This window comes from Musa acuminata, chromosome BXJ1-7 (assembly GCF_036884655.1).
Source record: "Musa acuminata AAA Group cultivar baxijiao chromosome BXJ1-7, Cavendish_Baxijiao_AAA, whole genome shotgun sequence".
Taxonomy (NCBI): Eukaryota; Viridiplantae; Streptophyta; class Magnoliopsida; order Zingiberales; family Musaceae; genus Musa; species Musa acuminata.
This window is the reverse complement of record NC_088333.1, coordinates 380710-399154: the sequence shown is the minus strand read 5'-3', so window position 1 is coordinate 399154 and position 18445 is coordinate 380710. Positions and strand designations below refer to the sequence as shown.

Here is an 18445-nt window from a genome sequence, read left to right as displayed (position 1 = left end):
ACATGGTTCTTCCACCATGACTTGATGCATTGTTCCAGCCCTCTACGTGGCTCTTCATCCCCTCGGATTGAATGCCATGTCCACTGCGTCGACTGCAGCTCGTTTGAGACCTCGTTATCGTTAGGCTTCTGGTCCAATGACGTGCAATTCGCTTGACTCTAGGACCCTATGACGTTCTATTGGAACAGATGTTGACGCTTCTCTGCATCTGTATAGTTCTACTAGCTGCGTTCCTCTCTCTTTTGGATGCTTCTTCCTTCTTTCAAGAACAGGAAGCATTGGAGACGCAGTGTAATCATGGTTAGCTGCTTTCTCCCTCAAGTTGTGGTTTTGTCTCGTGAGAAGATGCACCATTTTCTAATCTATCTTCAGCCTACTTGTCACACTTGGCTGGTTCACTGACAGTCTGCTGCTTCTGCTTAACCAGCACTTCTTTGAGACCACTCATTTCATACCTTTGTTATCTAATGTGTTTTTTTTTTTGTCACGTTCGTCGTCGTGTATACAGAAATCGATCCCCACCAATTTTTTCTTTCATTAGCTTCAAGCATCTGCATGGAGAGAGAGAGAGAGAGAGAGAGAGAGAGAGAAAGCATAAGATGCAGCAAAAGTTTTAAGGAATCAGCTTCTTAAAGAACTTTTCCTCCGATGATCCATACATCAGATTCCATCCTTCGTAAAGAATCCGGTTTGCAAGGACTCTCTTCATATTTGAATTCTCAATCCTCCAAATAATTTAAATCTGAGTAGAAACTCAAAAATATATATGAATAGTAAAATATAAGGGACCATTTGGTCGGGCGACTATTGCTGTAGCCTGTAGGTTCACGAAGAATTCTCCGCTTTAGGTGATGGGTATACTCGTACGGTTTTATCATTTTGGAGCATGTGAACTCCAAAAGGTACCTATGAGGGTAAGAAAGACCTGGTGGACTTATGAGCCCTTAGTTCTCATACTCTTCAACCTATGTGGGCCTAAATAGTTTTATTAATGCTCCCTCCTATAGGGGAGACAAAGGCTCATAGTCAAGGTGCACAGCTCAGGAGCAAGTTTGCTCAGTCGAGGTGTAGGCCTTAGGCCCTCCTTCTAGCACCAATATAATAAGGGATCATTTCTCGATTTGTGCGTGTCATCCTTACGCAGGAGCATACTAATCTTCTTTATATCGTTTTAATTTTATCGGATGTCTCCGAAGAGAGGGAGAGAGCACTGATAAGGCCATGAGTCGTGCACTTTGGCTATGAGCTTTTGGCTCCCCTATGGGAGGGAGCATTGATAAGGTCATTTAATCCCATATTAGTTGAGGAGTATGGGAACCAAGGGCTCATAAGTCCGTTAGATCTCCTTTACCTTTAGAGGTATTTTTTGGAGCTCACATGCTTCGCAAAACACCAATGGTCGACCGACTAAATAGATTGGACTAATGGGCCGCACATAATTGCGATGGTTGTGCGTGAGGGGGGAAAGAAAAAAAAAAGAGAAAATTAGACGAATCGAGGGATGAAACAAAAGATAAAATTAAAATTTTTATTTCTTACATATAAGTCTTTATATATATATATTTTCTCGTGATAAAACTCATCTATTTATAGGGCCATAGATGAGAAAACTCAATTATTTACATGAGATTACTCACATGGCAATTTGTTTATTTTATTTGATCAAGTTGAATAGGGTGGGGAATGGACTCTCCAAAGAAAAGAAATATATTTTGAAGACATCAGTTTGTGCTTCTAAATTTGACTCTGTTGAGAAAAAAAAAAGATAATTTCGTTAGTCCTAACTCATATATGCTTATAGTCACTTATTGGAAATTAATAAGTCGATTATGACCCCAGTGTGATATGACCCCAAAAAGACGCAAAAAAAAAAAAGAAAAGGACATGGGTTGTTCTAGCGTTCGGTGTAACATTGACATTTCTAAGCTGGTGACAATTCTGTATTTATGTGATGACAACGACCGTCTACCGAAACATAACAAGGGCTTATGAAGCTTGTAGAAGTAGACTCAAATATGAGTTGACATTTCATCATGGCTAAAATACTTTTCTTAAAGTGCCAGTCACACACACAAACACACACACACACACAGGCGGAGGAGACGCAGAAAGGGGAGATCTGATCATCAGCAGGCATGGCGTTCATGGGAAAGCGCGGCCCGCTGCTCGGCATGATCTACGTGCAAGTGGCCTACGCCGCCATGTTCCTCATCACCCGCCTCGCCTTCACCCGCGGCATGAGCCACTACGGCTTCGTATTGTATCGCCAGATCATTGCGGCAGTGGCGATCTGCCCCCTCGCTTGCTTCCTTGACAGGTACGTCCACACCGACAAAGTCTTCTACTGCATGCATAGTAACGTAGCGTCTTCTTTCTTTCTCTGGTTTTCATCACTTCCTGCTGCATGCCCTCGTTGACTGCAGGGAGATTGGGAGGCTTACAGTTAGATGGAAGAACGCGGGACAGATATTTCTCTTGGCACTGATGGGGTAAGCGAACACGCAAGAACCAATCTGTCGCTGCTGATGAATCAATCTTGTTTACGACATAGAATTCGGGGTAGATGACTAGTATGCTGCCGTAAATGCGTCGTGTAGGATAAGCATAAGTCAGAACTTCTACTATGCTGGTCTGGCTTACACTTCCTCCACCTTCGTCAGCACCATGACCAATCTCCAACCCGCGATTACTTTTTTGCTGGCGTATCTCCTCAGGTACGGTAAGGTGGTAAAAATTCCCTCGGTCTGGTCTTTCTTTACTGCTGTACGCTTGTTGGTGCTGATCACTTGGGTAATCAGACTGGAGGAAGTGAGCATAAAGAACAGGACGGGACAGGCTAAGATTCTCGGCACGTTTCTGTGCGTGGGAGGTGCCATGGTGATGACCTTGTTCAAGGATCATAACGGAGGCGAGGGGCTACAAGCGCAGATGGATCCAATTTTCTCACCTCACGTCCGACGACTCCATGGCCTCGGCGGCGGCACCTCCTTCGTCCTCGGGGCCTTGTTCACAATCGTGGGAACTACGGCGTGGTCAGCTTTCCTACTCTACCAGGTCATATCTCTCTCTCTCTCTCTCTCTCTCTCTCTCCTCATTTTGGACCCACAAGTTCAACTGAAAGAAATCAATTATTTTAGTGTCATGGAATATACTTGTTAGCAGCTTAATTCATTTTTTATATGAGACTAAATAGGCACAAAAATTAATCTTATGCACCGACCTTTCATTGAATTGGAGATGAATAATTTTGCAATGTTAAATAAGCCTCGCCATTAACTTCAACCATGTTGTTTCTTTTGCATAGGGAAGAGGTGACAACACTTGGTATTAGGTCGGTACGAATCATAAACCCTTAGAGGATATTATTGGCTACAGGTAATTAACTCACACGATGCACGCATGAATTAAAAATTATGGAAATTAGATACCAGAAAGCAGCATTCTATTTGTAAATAAAGAATAAAAAACAAATCTGTTTATTGATTAAGGACAGCACCTGCATGATTCATCCTCACCTCCACCCTTACTCCTTGGTGGATACGATATGACCGAGAGAGAGAGAGAGAGAGAGATTCGACGTTGCTTGTCTTGTTCTTTGTCTTCAAACCCAACTCCAAATGTCTATTAACTAATAGCATTTCATGGGAACTATTCCGCATGCAACTATTGCATGTTTGGACGGTGATACATCTAACACGTTGGTAATCGTGGAGCCCATCGTATTGCATGCAGCAAGGAAGCAGAAAGGACGATAAGCTCTGATTTGGTCTCTGCGAAAAGTCTTCTTCCTCGGATGCATGCGTACATTTACTTGTATTAAGAAGCCGTATTTATACGTATAATTAAAGGTTATGTTAGAACCTGCACGTGCACCCTTTCGGTTTGCTTTCGGTAACAACTCGAAGCTTGACTTGATGTTTACTATCACTCCCGATCACAGGCATGTGTCGTGGCCCAATACCCTTCTCAGCTCACCCTTTCGGGGCTTGTCAACTTGGTGGGCGGCCTCCAATGCGTTGTTATCTCACTCATTTTTGAAAAGCCTGCAGCTCTGAAGCTCGGGTGGGACTTGCAGCTACTGGCCATAGCTTACAGTGTATCTCTCTCTCTCTCTCTCTCTCTCTTCTTTCCTTCTTCTTCTTCTTCTTCTTCTTCCTTCTCCATGCTAAATCAATCCGTCAATGTATATGGTGGCGTTAGGTGGACGTGATCTAGGTACTGAGAATGCCATGTTCCTCATCACATTGCAGGGAATATTCTGTGCAGGGTTTGGGGTGTTCGCCATGATGTGGTGTGTGAAGGAAACGGGCCCAGTTTACGTTACCGCTTTCAGTCCCGTGTCGACGGTCATGGTGGCCATACTGGAGCCATTGCTGCTTCGTGTGCAACTCACTTGGAGCAGGTAACCACTTGGATCCTCCCTCCCTGCCTGCCTTCTTAGAAGTAGTACCTACTGTTGGACTAACTTGGCTCCTCTTCGTAGCTCAAACATCTATTTCCAAATCCAAATTGAGAGAAGACTTAATAAACTTATAATGATTGTATCGACATACTATCATTATTCCAGTCTTGAACATTTTAGACCATGCTATTCTAAATTCATCAAGTATTATAATGATCAATCATCCTTGCATTAATTGTTCTATGTTCCATCCTTGCCATTTTTTTAACTGAAAAAAGAAAATATATTTCAGATTAAGGTTAAAATTTTAATAAGATCAAAATTGACTAACTTATACTTGTCATCCCTATAGGCACATGACTAAACATAAAAGAGCTAACACCCGCCTTCCAAAATTAATACCTTTCAACGCATCATTGTAACTTCATGTATCATTCTAATTGTTTAGATTTACATACATATATTTTGGATTCTTGGAGTCAATTTCTTAGGTGGACAAGAAATCCTAGTGCAAAAAAATATATATATATATATTGTGAAAGAAGAAAACCCTAAAAATTAGGGTTTGATTCTTCTATCAACACTCTATATATTTCTAGGTTGTGAGAAATATTTTGTGTGCTCGTGGGTTATTTTCTAAGACTTCTAGAGAGAGTTACTTTAGAGCTTCCAGAGAAGATTATCCATTAAGATTTGGAGAGAGAAAGAAAAAAATATAATTTATAGAGAAGGTGTGTTAAAATAAAGAGATAAATGAGTTGTAGAAGAAGAAGTTGAATGTTATTGACATATCCTCCGTCTTTATATACAGGTTAGAAGGAGAAGTTTCCTCAACGGGTTAGAGGATTTCCCTCAACAGAGTAGAGAGATTTCCTCAACAGTTAGGGAAATCTCATCTACTTATCATGCCCCCGCAAGATGGTGCTCCTATCAAGGAGGCCAATCTTGGACTGATGTAATGCAAACAGCTTACGAGCTATAGGCTTCGTAAGTGAGTCGGCCAATTGATCAGCTGTATGAACATGAGAAACACGGAGTTGACGGCGGACAACTTGATCACGTACAAAGTGGAAGTCAATAGCAATATGTTTCATGCGGGAGTGGAATACCGGATTAGCGCATAGATAGGTAGCTCCAATATTATCACAATATATTGTAGGAGTGGAATCGATGTTGAGTTCCTGGAGAAGATTCGTGATCCAATTGAGTTCTGCAGTGGTAGCGACAATGGCACGGTATTCAGCTTCAGTTGTAGACCGGGCGACTGTCTTTTGCTTCTTAGAACTCCAACTGATTGGATGAGCACCAAGGAAGATAATATACCCCGATGTGGATGTTCTATCATCAAGGTTGCCCGCCCAATCAGCATCGGCAAATGCATGAAGACGAAGTGGAGAGTGTTTACGAAAAAAGAGTCCATGATTTAGAGTCCCTTTAAGATATCGTAGAAGTCTCTTAACCGCAGACCAGTGTAGAGTAGATGGTTGCTGCATAAACTGTGATAATTTGTTCACAGCAAATGAGATGTCTGGACGCGTGAGAGCTAAGTATTGTAAAGAGCCAACAACTTGGCGGTATTGAGTGGGTTCCGTAGCAGGACTTCCATCTGATAATTTGAGAGAACCGCTAGTAGAGATGGGGGTTGTAACTGCATTTGCATCCTGCATGTTTGTCTTTAATAACAAATCTTGAATGTACTTGCGTTGTGATAAAAGGAGACCGGAAGATGTGAAGGTAGCTTCGACGCCCAAAAAGTAGCTCAAGGGTCCGAGATCCTTAAGCGAGAATCGAGCTGCCAGCTGTTTGACGAACGCTTGGATGCTGGCGGGATTGTTGCCTGTGACAATAATATCATCCACATATACCAGAATATACACTGTGTTTCCATGATGATGTCGCAGAAACAACGAAGTGTCAGATTTGGAGTTAAGAAAGCCGACAGAAGTCAAAAATGAGCTAAGTTGAGTGTACCAAGCTCTCGGAGCCTGACGAAGTCCATAAATGGCTTTTCGAAGTTTGCAAACATGCTGTGGATACTGAGGATGAGTAAAACCGGGGGGTTGTTGCATAGAACTCACAGAATCAAGAGGCGTAGTAGCCAAACCTTGGGTGATGTTCGGTGAGTACCGAGCGTTCTTCCGTTTAGACTTGTGACTGACTTGAGCTGTGACAGTTGATCCAGGCAGTTTGTCCGCACGCTTCAAAGACATCTCGTAGTCAGTCAACTTATCATAGAGATCTTCAAAAGAGATTGGCGAGTCGCGTGCCCGAATTGCAGCAGCCAATTCTTTGTAGTCGGTGTCGAGACCATTGAGGGTATGAATGACAACCTCTTCATCACATAGGGAATGACCTATCAAGGCCAAGTCATCGATGATAACCTTGATAAGTTGTAAATAATCAGAGATAGTACTTCCCTCTTGTTTTGTCTCCATAAGCTTGGATAGAAGACTGAGCTTGCGAGTACGCGAATGATTTGCCAGGGTGGTTTGCAGTTTAGACCATGCATCGGCAGCTGTCACACATGAAGATATCAAGGGAGCAACGGATCCAGCAACTGAAGCTTGAATGGCTTGGAGAATGAGACGATCTTGACGTAGCCATAGTTTGTGAGCTGGATTGGGTACTGGATTAGGATCACCGGGGATGTTGAGCATGGCCGGAGGACAACTGAAAGAACCATCAACGTAACCTAACAAATCATATCCAAATAAAAGATTAGAGAATTGAGCTCGCCAGGACGCATAGTTGCCACCCTTTGATAACTTAAAGGGGATTAGCGTGGCGGCATTGATGGAGATAAGCCCTGTAGAAGAACAAGAAGTGGGAGTCCCTACAGGAACTGAAACATCAGAAGAAGTGAACGAAGACATTTTCCTTCTTTTTTTTTTTTTTTTTTTTTTTTGTAGAAGAAGGCAGCGAACCTTGTGTGATACTCAGGTCACACAAGGTGGAGAATGAGGGAGGGGGCTGCTGCTATAGATTGCTTGCTGTGGATTGCTGCTTGCTGCAGCAGATTGTAGAGGCTGCAGTTCGCCGGAAAATGACCGCAAAAATCTGCAGCAGTACTCAAGGAAACTGCAGTGAGAGAAATCTGTAGCAATTAGGTGTATAGAGAAAAGCGGCAATGAAAGCTGCTGCGATAGAGGAAGGAAGATGCAGCGGTTGCGGCTGCTGCTGGCCGGGAAGTGGCTGCGACAGCGAAGGAGGAAGACGCGAGAAAGACACCGTCGTTCGCCGTTGTCGCTATGGAGGAGGAAGACACCGCCGTTGAGGAGGCGCCGTTGTGTAGAGGGAAACGGCAACGAAAGCTGCTGTGGTAGAGGAAGATGCAGCAGTTGCGACAGCTACTGGCCGGAGAAGTGCAGGAGGCGGCTGCTGCGATAGAGGAAGATGCAGCAGTTGCGACTGCTACTGGCCGGAGAAGTGCAGGAGGCGGCTGATGTCTTCTCTGGTGCTGCTCAACGTGGGGCTGAAGGACCACGTTGTCCTTCCGGCGAAGAAGAAGGAAGAGGAAGGTGCAGCAAATAGGAGAGGGAGCAAGGCCGGCGAAGAAAGGCAAGACCGGTTAGCACTGGCTCTGAATCCGTGTCTTGGTGCTTCTTCAATGACTCCGCTTGAGGCAGCGTGTTTCTTCAATGACTCCGCTTGAGGCAGCGTGCTACTGTGGCCGCTTGGCTAACACATGGCGATGCTGCTGTCGCCAAGAGGAGCTGCTCTGATACCATGTTAAAATAAAGAGATAAATGAGTTGTAGAAAAAGAAGTTGAATGTTATTGACATATCCTCCGTCTTTATATACAGGTTAGAAGGAGAAGTTTCCTCAACGGGTTAGAGGATTTCCCTCAACAGAGTAGAGAGATTTCCTCAACAGTTAGGGAAATCTCATCTACTTATCAAGGTGATCATCGGAATTCATCCTTTTTCTCATTTACTTCCGTCCACGTAGCTTGATAGCCATGGTCATGGTCATCGGAGGCCTCTTCTTGTTTCTGTGGGGCAAAGCTCAAGATAGCAGCAAAACTGGGGAGTCTTTTGCTGCAACTCACGGAGTGGGAGAGTGGGACAGAAATGAAACGAGCGTCTACGAAGAACCAAGCAACCAGGAACCGCTGTTAGCCTAATTGTCTGATCTACTTAGACTGTCATGCCAGTTTAAGAATATATAATCCTTGTTTTAGCGTTTGTATTACTTGGTAAACGAGCGGAGTTACTTGTCTTTTCTCTTCTAAAAATAAATATGGGATTTTGAGTTGCCTTATTCTTTTTTTCTATCCCCTTTTGATGATCGAATGAGGATGATAAAGCTATTATAAAAATATCGCCAGTAATTTCCGATGCTAAACTACAATCACAAATCTCCACCTTATAAACTACAATCACAAATGAAGATGATATTGCTAGTGATGACAGTATGTCACCTTATAAACTACAATCACAAATCTCGACGTGACATTATTCGGATATTAGACATCCTTCATAAGATGTTGAATTCGTGACCAGTAAAAAGCCCGATCGTATAATCTCTTCTCACGCACAAATCAAATTAGGTTTGACGCGTAAGATGAATCCGAGCGTCAGGTAAAAGCAATTTAAGTGTATTGTAATCAATATCAATTAAATGCCACGTGAGACAAAATTAAATAGATATAAGGCTCTAATTGAATAAATAGTAATCACCAAAGCTCAATCTTATATTAAATTCTAATAAACCTTGTCGATGCTTAAGATATATTAGTATGCAGACAAATTTCATGCCGCACCATCACGAGAAAATATCATTTGATAGGAGAAATATTCTCGAACATGTGGTAATAATTTGATTGACATAGATGAGATATTGCCCCTTTCGTCTCGACATAAGTCCAAAAGGCATGGTTATGAGTTGTTTCCTAAAAAAATATTTCATCGGATATTTTCATCCTTTTTTACTTGGTATAAAAAAAATATTTTTTAAATAATCAAAATTATTTATTTTTTTTTATTATTTTCATTTATTAACATTGGGACTAACTTAAGTGTCGGAAGACTAGATTAAAAAACTCATACTCGATCTTGGTCTTCGTGTAGATCATTCCCAAAACACATGAGCTTATCTATCTCGCTCCTTGAAAAAATATTCGTTCATATTTTTCCTCTAACACCATTATTAAAGTTATACACAATTAGATATTCTACTATTAGTAACTAAGTGATTTTGGGCCTCATGTATATCTATTTTACTAGACTAGAGTTACCAGACTAATGATGAGATTCTAGTGAGTGGATTCCCATCATTAGAGCATATGATAATTACATATTACCCCATATAATTAACTATGATTAGTATTTCGATCCATATACTTTAAAATGTAGCATCAGAGTCCTACACTTATGAAAGTGAAATATTTAACCCTAATTCTTCTTATGTCATCAACTTCATCAATAGAAAAAATCGTACTTGTTGTCACGTGAAAAAAAAACACACTAATACAAAGAATAAAAACATAATTTTACTATTTTTAAATTATTAAATTTATATCTATTTCTCGCCCTAATCGATTTCTCTTCCTCTCCTCCTTTCCACTTATTTACCCTCCACTCGCCCATTGCACTCGCTCGACCTATATCTCTCTGCTCGCTGTCATTGCACCAGACCCAGATCACTCATCGCACCCACTCGACCGTCGCACATGCTCACCCATCGCACAATTGAGTGCATTTGTTGTGGTGCCGAAGCATATGAACTATTGCCAACAAATATGGAAGAGGACCTTGCTGCATATTTTCTACCAGCAAATGTCACCATGAATCCTCCATTATTGATACGATAAGGAAAGAAGTAATAGTTTGGTTGATGATGTATTTGTCTAACAATACAAGAACACATTTAATGTAATATTCGAAGTGAAATTAAATATATTTATCAGGGTGAAATATTCGATTCATATGTATATCAAAATAGAGGAGATAAAAAGGGGGATGAATTGTATGAAAGGGGTTGGAGGTGGTGTTGACGATGATGACGGAGATCTCATCGACCTTGGGGTGGAAGACGATGAGCTGAGCACCATGGGAGGAGAGGGAGAGGTAGTTGTTGCATAGGCAGTAAGCTTCTCTACAATGATGAAACCATCGTCAATCAGGGTGGGGATGATGGGGCGACGGGCATGCTGGGTTTGGTGCGGTGGTGGTGAGTGGTGTAGGTGTGGCGGCAACGAGCAGTACATGAGAGAAGGTGGTTGAGCAATACAGGAGCGACGATGGTCGAGCATACAATAGACTTTTAACATTACATACATAAGGAATATTCATATTGATTTTGATTGAATCTTTCGCTTTTGGTAATAGTTGTATCATTAGCTAAACAATATTGTATACTGAATCTCTCTAATACTAGGTCAATATATCTTTTCTAAGATAGTCATAGTGATCATTAAGATCTATCTCTCAACATCTCAATGTAAATAACATAGGCTACCTCGTTTATATCAAGTATATTAAAATTCTAAGTGAGAAAAAGCTTGATTTTGTGTAATAAATCGAGATCACTACTAGCAAATAAAATATCATCCATATATAAGACTAATATAATAAACTTGCTTCTATTGACCCTCAGATATATACACTGATCAATAATAGACGACCATCATGGAAGAGGTGGGGCGACCGCGGTGAGCTCCAATGATGAGGTGGCGAGCCGCAAGAGCAACATCGCATAAGAGAATAAGCAAAGAGAAGTCAGGAAGAGGAGGAAGAGAGCCATCGATCGAGGTCTCAATGTTGAACCAACCATATGCAACGAGTGAATGGAGGAGGAGGATGTGAGCACTGCATATACTAAAGGTGGTGCGGGCGAAGATAGGGAATGGAACGCTATAGCAAGTGTTTGTTAGGATCGAGTCGACACTAAGAGGAGGGGTGAATTAGTGCAGCGGATAAAATTATGTCAGTACCACCACCTGACACAGTTTCGGAGACTGTGTCTTGATGGTTTCACCTGTTTGGTCATTATTTGGGCCTTTCACTTGGCCCAACACATCCCAAACTTAGGTAACTGAATGGGCATTTCTCTTGGCCCAAAATAATCATATTTTGGGCCCAATTGGCCCCTAATTGAATTGGTCTAATTACATTCTAAACTAACTCAATTATATTCTAAACTAACTTAATCTAGACATAATTGATTACAAGAGAATCATATGTTGTCCGGCATGTCATTAGTTCTTCCGGCACTTCATCCGATCATTCGACGCAGGCAATGTCCGATCTTCTTGGCTCGATAACCAAATTCACGGCCTGAAGCCTAATGCCGATACATCGATCATTGAGCATCCCAGTGGCGATCATTCTCACTGCACTGTCGAGATGCTCAAGGTGTAGTCGTTGTCCTGCCTAGCTCTTAAAGGTCATCCCTCAGCCTTCGTTAGCCTCGTTATCACCTCCTCGATTGAGGTCATCTTCGATTACATGATCTCCAATCCCATCTAACTCCTCTCCACAACCGACGACATACTTACAAAGCTGCTCACTATTAGAAATGAAAGAGATGTTAAAATTATTTTTTTATCTATCACTTTCACATCGATCCAGCACGTGGTGTCACATTCACATTGGTCCAACACATGATGTCACGTTCATGTTGATCTAGTACTTGGTTTCACGTGTTATATTTTTCGTCAATGTACCTAATAGTGTTATGATAGATAGTGTTATTTATTTAAGTAATGGTGCCAACATAAATTTTTTAAGTATGGGATCACAATGCTAGTATGGTTAAGGAGATAATATTTAATTTGTTCCTAAAAAAGCGAGAAAACACTAATAGGGCTACTGATTACCCTAAAAAGTCCTTCAATATTTTCAAAATACCCAGAAAGTCCTCACTTGGTTTCCTTTTGTTGATCCACCTGGGAATGCTTCCGGCACTGTCAATGGCGGCCAAACCCACCACAAGGAGACCACTCTCCACCTCGTCTTCCTTCTCCTGCTTCGTCCCTTTCCTCTGCCTCGTCTTCCTCCTCCTACTCGCCCTCTTCTTCTCCGCCGCAAGGCCCTCCGTCGTTTCCCGGTACGATGACCTCCTTGGGGAGCCAACGAGGGATAAGAATCGCTGGCCCTGCAACTACTCCGATGGGGCCTGGGTCCTCGATCCGGATCCCGTCGCCCTCCGTTATGACCACACCTGCAAGGAGATCTTCAAGGGCTGGAACTGCATCGCCAGCGGGAAGCACAACGGCCGCGATCTCCTCCGGTGGCGGTGGCAGCCCTCTCGCTGCGGCCTCCCTCGCCTCGAGCCCCTCCGCTTCCTCCGACGCTTCAGGAACACCAACATAGGTTGGTTGCTGATGGCTATAGGACATATGATCTCTGTTTTATCTTTTGCAAAAGTCAATTCTTTGGGTCGTCCTTTGGTTGGATTCATTAGTGCAGGGTTTGTGGGGGATTCGTTGAACAGGAACATGTACGTGTCGCTTGTTTGTATGCTGAGATCGGTGAGCAGAGGGGTGAGGAAGTGGCGTCCCGCCGGGGCCGATAGGGGTTTCACCTTTCTTGATTATAATCTCACTGTTGCGTATCACCGGACTAATCTCTTGGTGCGGTATGGCAGGTGAGTAATGGTTGATTACCTGCAATTTTTTTATTTAAAAAAAATCATATATTACGTACAAAATCGAGCACAAATGATCCCCCCCAAAAGATGGGAGTTTGTAGCAGATTATGCCCCGATGGCCAAGATCCTCTCGAACAATAGTGGCATAATTATCTGGCAAAAATAAAATATTTTTAGTTACAGTGAGTGATTAGACCAATGAGGGGTATAATTTTGTTCAAAATGCCTACTACTGGGACTTTAGAATCAGAATCAACCAAAATTACGGCATCCTCACAATAAAGAGTATGCTTGTTCATCATATTCCTGCACAAGAAAGTAGATAATTGCCATTAGTCACCATGAATTGTAAAACCAATTCCTCCATCTTGATTTTGATCCCTAGATCCATCACGATTAACCTTGTTCCGACCAGATAAAGGTCTTGTGCAACATATAAATAATTGACGTATCTCTTGGAAGCCTTCAGAAGAAGATTTCTGGGTCAGCATTTAGACATAAGAACTGTAGGCACAACAAAATAAGGAGTATGCTCAGTCCCATCAAAAGTTCTATTGTTTCAGACTTTCGTAAAAAGATTACCAGCAAATTAAAACTGTTAATCTGTTCTATCTTGTGAAGTTCTTGAACATATTTGATACTGGAGTTGACTCTGTATGACATATTACTTCTTTTTTTTTAGGTATAGATCTTTGATTCCTAGGTGCCTTTGATTTGTTGTGAAGGCCAAGATTTAGTTATTTACTATTACAACTTTTTTGTTAAAATATGAAGTATAACTTCAATTGAGAATTCATGTTCAGAAGTTTGTGCCTCAAACCATCAAATTTTTGCATGATCAATTTCATATTTGACCTGACATGGACTGGGGATGATATAATAATAGTCCTTATTGGCTGTAGTGTGTGTGTGCGGTTTATATATATGTGTATATTTGGGAGTGATTGGGTTTCAGAGGATTGTGTCTGAGAGATTGGGCCTGCAAAGATTGTGTTAGATTAGGTGGTCTCCAATTAGATTGGGTTGTCTAAGTGATGGGCTGACCAAGCTTAAGGTTAGGGTTAGATTGACTTGCACTGGGATCAAGTAATCATTTATTAAGTTGGACAAAGTGATTGATTGACTAAGCTTTTAAAGTTAGGGTTAGATTGACTTACACTGGGATAAATTTATCTTCCGTTAACTTGGACATGTCATTCTCTTTAATTAGAGGCTAACCTGGCATATTTATCTTTGTTCCTAACAGTCCATTGCTAGGTAAATTTCACAGAAATTCACTTATAGGGGCATATACATTATATTTGCATGTTATGGGATAAATTTGATTTCTCTGTGTTTTTTATGGATTTACATAAGAAATTTCCCCTTAAAGAAATATGACTCTTTTTTTTTAATCTTTTTCTTGTTTCATATGACTTTCAGGTGGTCAGCAAGCGACAATGGAGGTGCCTTAGAATCCCTTGGTATCAAACAAGGTTACAGGGTGGATGTTGATGTTCCAGAACACACCTGGGCAGAGGCACCTAGCTTCCATCATATTCTGATCTTTAATACAGGTCACTGGTAATTGTAATTTCTCATGATCAAGTGTTTAGTTCTGGAATTGAAGGCTGTTGCTCAGACTCTTATGAATTTCTGTTGGTGAATGTATATCATGTGAATCCATGTGTGTATCTCTCATTTGATATTGAGATCCATAAGAAAATAGATGCAGAACATATACTGTTGTCTGTTAGATAATGGCTGTACATAAACCATTATCAGCTGAAGACTAAGTGATTTTTGTTATAGGAGGGACCCTTTATATATTCATTGATTTGCATGCCTGCTAGAGGACACAGTTTTAGAAAAGGATGTTGCTTGTACAGTACTAGGGCAGAAGAAAGTAGGAAAGAAGGTTTAGATTCGAAGAAATACTGTCTGATTTATATTTCTTAAGATCAACTAATCGTACAGCTTTGGAGTTCTTTAGTAAAAGAAAAATCTTTGGCATTATAAATGTAACACAAACATGAAAAGTTATAAGAAACATACACTATACAATACAATCATATCGCCCTTTGAACTTGTTGAATCTATCTTTTTTACTTTTATATTTGTTGCGAGTTTCATTCATGTACCGCTTTCTTCTCAAGTTTCTGAATCAATGATTATGCTATTCTTCTAGTTTGTTTTTAAGTCTTGAGACATGGAGGTATGCTTTACATCATAATAGGCATAGGTTGACTTAGAGAAACGTTAAACAGGTCGTATTATATGGTTTTAAGGACTTCGCTTGAACTGTAGTTATTTATGTAAATGGATTTAATCATGTTCTGCATAGGGTTATATGTATATGATGTATTAATTGAAAGCCATAAGATATATAGTCTATAAAGTTATATAAATGAACCTTTTACATTAATTTTGTTAATTTTCAGGTGGTGGGCTCCCTCAAAATTTGATCCAGAGCAGTCACCAATGCTCTTTTTTGAAAAGGGATTGCCAGTGTTACCTCCAGTAACTCCAGAAATTGGCATAGATTTAGCTTTAAAACATATGGTATGACAATGAATTATTTGACATATTGATATTTGTGTCACTAAATGACTGAAAAACCAATTATGACATGCTAATTATTTATTAGTGGCTTGATTTGCTTATATTTGTTGAAAACTTAAGATAGCATTTAATGATATTTTTGAAGCATTTCATCAAGCAGTTTTGTTGTATTCCTTGCTAAATCATTGTTAGATGTGTATCAGTTAGATATACATCAGATGTGTTGAACCTCAGAATTTTATTGTAGTGACAAGTACAATAATGATTTAGGCTAATGATAAATCCAATTACCAAAAACAAACTATGTATATACTAGTCAAGTTAAAATTCATGTCATCAGTATTATTCATTGCCTCCAATAACTCTATAATGTCAGTGATCTCCTCCAAATTTAGAAATATAGCTCTCGCAAACCTGCTAGCCTTTCATTTCCCACAATTGGATATGAGGTGCTTTGTTTTTTCAGATCCTTCTTTCTTAACTGCTTGTGATATTTTTGCCTTATAACCAGTGGGTGGTCCCTAAGTCCTTGTTTCTCCCTTCTTTAGCACTTGAGGTAGCAAATATGAGTTTTGTGTAGTGGACCCTTCTTTTTCATCTAAATTGAGCATTTCAATTTGGTAAGATAGGCAAAAGCTGGCCCTTCTTTTTCTGTTCACCTATGTATATATTGCAAGAGCGGGTTATTGCACCACTTCACACATGGATGGCTCCCATATCATCTTGCCTGCCAATGTGCATCTTGCTTGTGCTTCCTTTTCTTTCTGAAGAGACTGCATGCTTTAACTGCGATACATCACATGAATTGCATGCAAGGAACTATGCTCACTCCACTTGACTCTACCAAGCCTGAGAAAGTAGGCCAACAAGCAGTCAGGGAAGATTATAGTGCCATATTAGGTGAAGAGGGAGCCAGGGCATATTATAAAAAAATGTTAGATGGATATAAGGGTTGCATGACAGATGTAATGAAGTCCGTAACATTGTTGGAATAATATGTTGAGATAGAATTATAGATGTCCATATTCTTAGATGATCATATTTTTTCCATGATCTTGATCAGTAATGGTATACATTTCCTATGTAGAACAAAAAAAGAAGATTGCGTTAGTTTGTTTGTAGTGATGAAAGATAGGATAGGTTAGGTCTTCCCCCATGAGGGTTGTGGCCTTCATCTTTTTCTTTTTCCCTATTTTATTGTTAGTTAAGGTGTAAAGATTTTCTTTTAGAAAATTATGATCTGACATTCCCACTAAAATATTGAAGGAAATATTTGGATGGCATTTCAGTTCGCTTTTTTCTCCTTGATTTGAACTTTTAACCTTAGAGAAGGTTTTGGCATCCTTTTAGTAGTTGTATTCCAGATAAGGAGAGCTCTTGTACCTGATATCCAATTTTTTGCCTTTGTGATGAATATTGGAGCAGCATTTTGCAGAAGAGATCCTTTATTTGTTATATAGTGTAATGTGTCATGGAACCCATATCTTGATTTATCTTGTTCATTTGTTGTATTCCTTCTCATAATCTCCCTTGTGGTAACCTTCTTATCATGGAAAAGATATCATATGTGGAGAGAAGAGCAGCTAAGGGTGCAAGAACATTCTTCCGGACACAATCACCAAGGCATTTTGAAGGTGGTGACTGGAACCAAGGTGGATCATGTCGACGAAGAGAACCTTTATTGTCACATGAGGTGAGTTCTTTTGTACTTATCATAACTGGCACAGAATCCCTCATTAATGTCTCTTTAAGAGATTATTTAGCTTAGCGTAGCATTAGCTTATGGTTATGCCACAGAATCCCACATCAATGAGGAGTTCATGAGCCAAGAACATTGTAAGAGCTGGCAATTCATCTCCTTGAGGTCCCTCATGGACTGGACCCAAAGGACTAGACTATGCAGGCCGTAGCCTAAAGTTGATAATATAAAAAACCTCGGACCAAGCTGTTGCATATTGTATCCTGATATCATTTTATGCATTTTTAGCCACACCAAGTGGTCTTCAATATGGCCCATATTTGCTGTCGTGATAACTTGTTATTCTGGCTTGTTAGAATTTGCAGTCTCTTTCTTGGATCCATTTGAATTTCCATATATGACATTCTTGATAGAGAAAGGAGAGGCTACAACAAGAAAACCATCCTGTAGCCATGCATCTCATAGAATGCAGATGCTTACACATGAAGTAAACTAACATGATTAGAGTATCACTTTATTCACCTTTCAAAGGATAATGTAACTGGTTCAGGTTGAAGAGCTCTTTTCTGTGGAGAGGAATGCAACAAATGCAGAGGTACGTGTCATAAATCAGCATCTTTACAAGGCCCTTCAGAGATCAAGCTTCCAGGTATTGGACATTACTCGCATGAGCGAGTTCCGAGCGGATGCTCATCCTTCAACCATGGGCAGAAAGAAGCACGAAGATTGCATGCACTGGTGCTTGCCCGGGTTGACAGACACTTGGAATGATGTGCTCATGGCTGCTCTGGAAGACTCCACCAGCTAATTCTTTTAATTTGTTGGTTACTTGTTGATTTTTCATGTATCGGTTGATCTGTAACCCTAGAATTGAATCCAGTCATACAAAGGGTGGTTGGGTCAGGTGTGATTGAACCCGGCAATCAAGGAATTATGTGTTTCGATCGAAGGATCGATGATTCAAATTTATCGACTTAATGTGGTTATATTGAACTTGTGTCAAAAATTGTGGTGTTCCTTCAGTCTCATTTATGGATATGGTTTTGTTATTTGGAGTTTCTTATTCGTGTGTACATTTCATCTGATTCATTGCAAGAATTTGTCAGACGAGTTGGCTTTTTATGATCATAGCATCTTTGTCAGACTCGATCAAACACAAAACTATGCACCACAAAGTCTTTATGCAAACAAACCATTCTAGAGAAGTGGT

The 18445-nt window shown here is 40.6% G+C and overlaps 2 protein-coding genes and 1 non-coding gene across 5 annotated transcripts; 2 read left to right on the top strand and 1 right to left on the bottom strand.

Annotated features, from left to right (window-relative positions):
- Positions 1-1098: 1098 nt before the first annotated feature.
- LOC135680175 (U6 spliceosomal RNA) lies at positions 1099-1200 on the bottom strand. The gene has a single exon (XR_010515419.1). It is a non-coding gene; the product is annotated as a U6 spliceosomal RNA (small nuclear RNA).
- Positions 1201-2046: 846 nt separating this feature from the next.
- Positions 2047-8721, top strand: LOC103991014 (WAT1-related protein At5g07050). 3 transcript variants are annotated; one of them, XM_009410365.3, is made up of 7 exons: positions 2047-2317; positions 2424-2489; positions 2598-2714; positions 2799-3054; positions 3941-4096; positions 4251-4402; positions 8352-8721. In XM_009410365.3, exons 1-7 carry the CDS (start codon positions 2136-2138, stop codon positions 8524-8526), a joined length of 1104 nt encoding a protein of 367 aa, XP_009408640.2. In that variant the 5' UTR covers positions 2047-2135; the 3' UTR covers positions 8527-8721. The 3 variants fall into 3 exon arrangements, with proteins under 3 accessions (XP_009408640.2, XP_065046458.1, XP_065046459.1); XM_065190386.1 differs by lacking the exon at positions 8352-8721 and adding an exon at positions 5214-5545; XM_065190387.1 differs by lacking the exon at positions 3941-4096.
- Positions 8722-12296: 3575 nt separating this feature from the next.
- On the top strand, positions 12297-18221 carry LOC103991015 (protein trichome birefringence-like 13). Its single transcript, XM_009410366.3, has 6 exons — positions 12297-12718; positions 12815-12992; positions 14418-14558; positions 15416-15536; positions 17095-17229; positions 17786-18221. The coding sequence occupies exons 1-6, from the start codon at positions 12298-12300 to the stop codon at positions 18041-18043; spliced, it is 1254 nt and encodes a 417-aa protein (XP_009408641.3). The 5' UTR covers position 12297; the 3' UTR covers positions 18044-18221.
- The last annotated feature ends 224 nt before the right edge of the window (positions 18222-18445 follow it).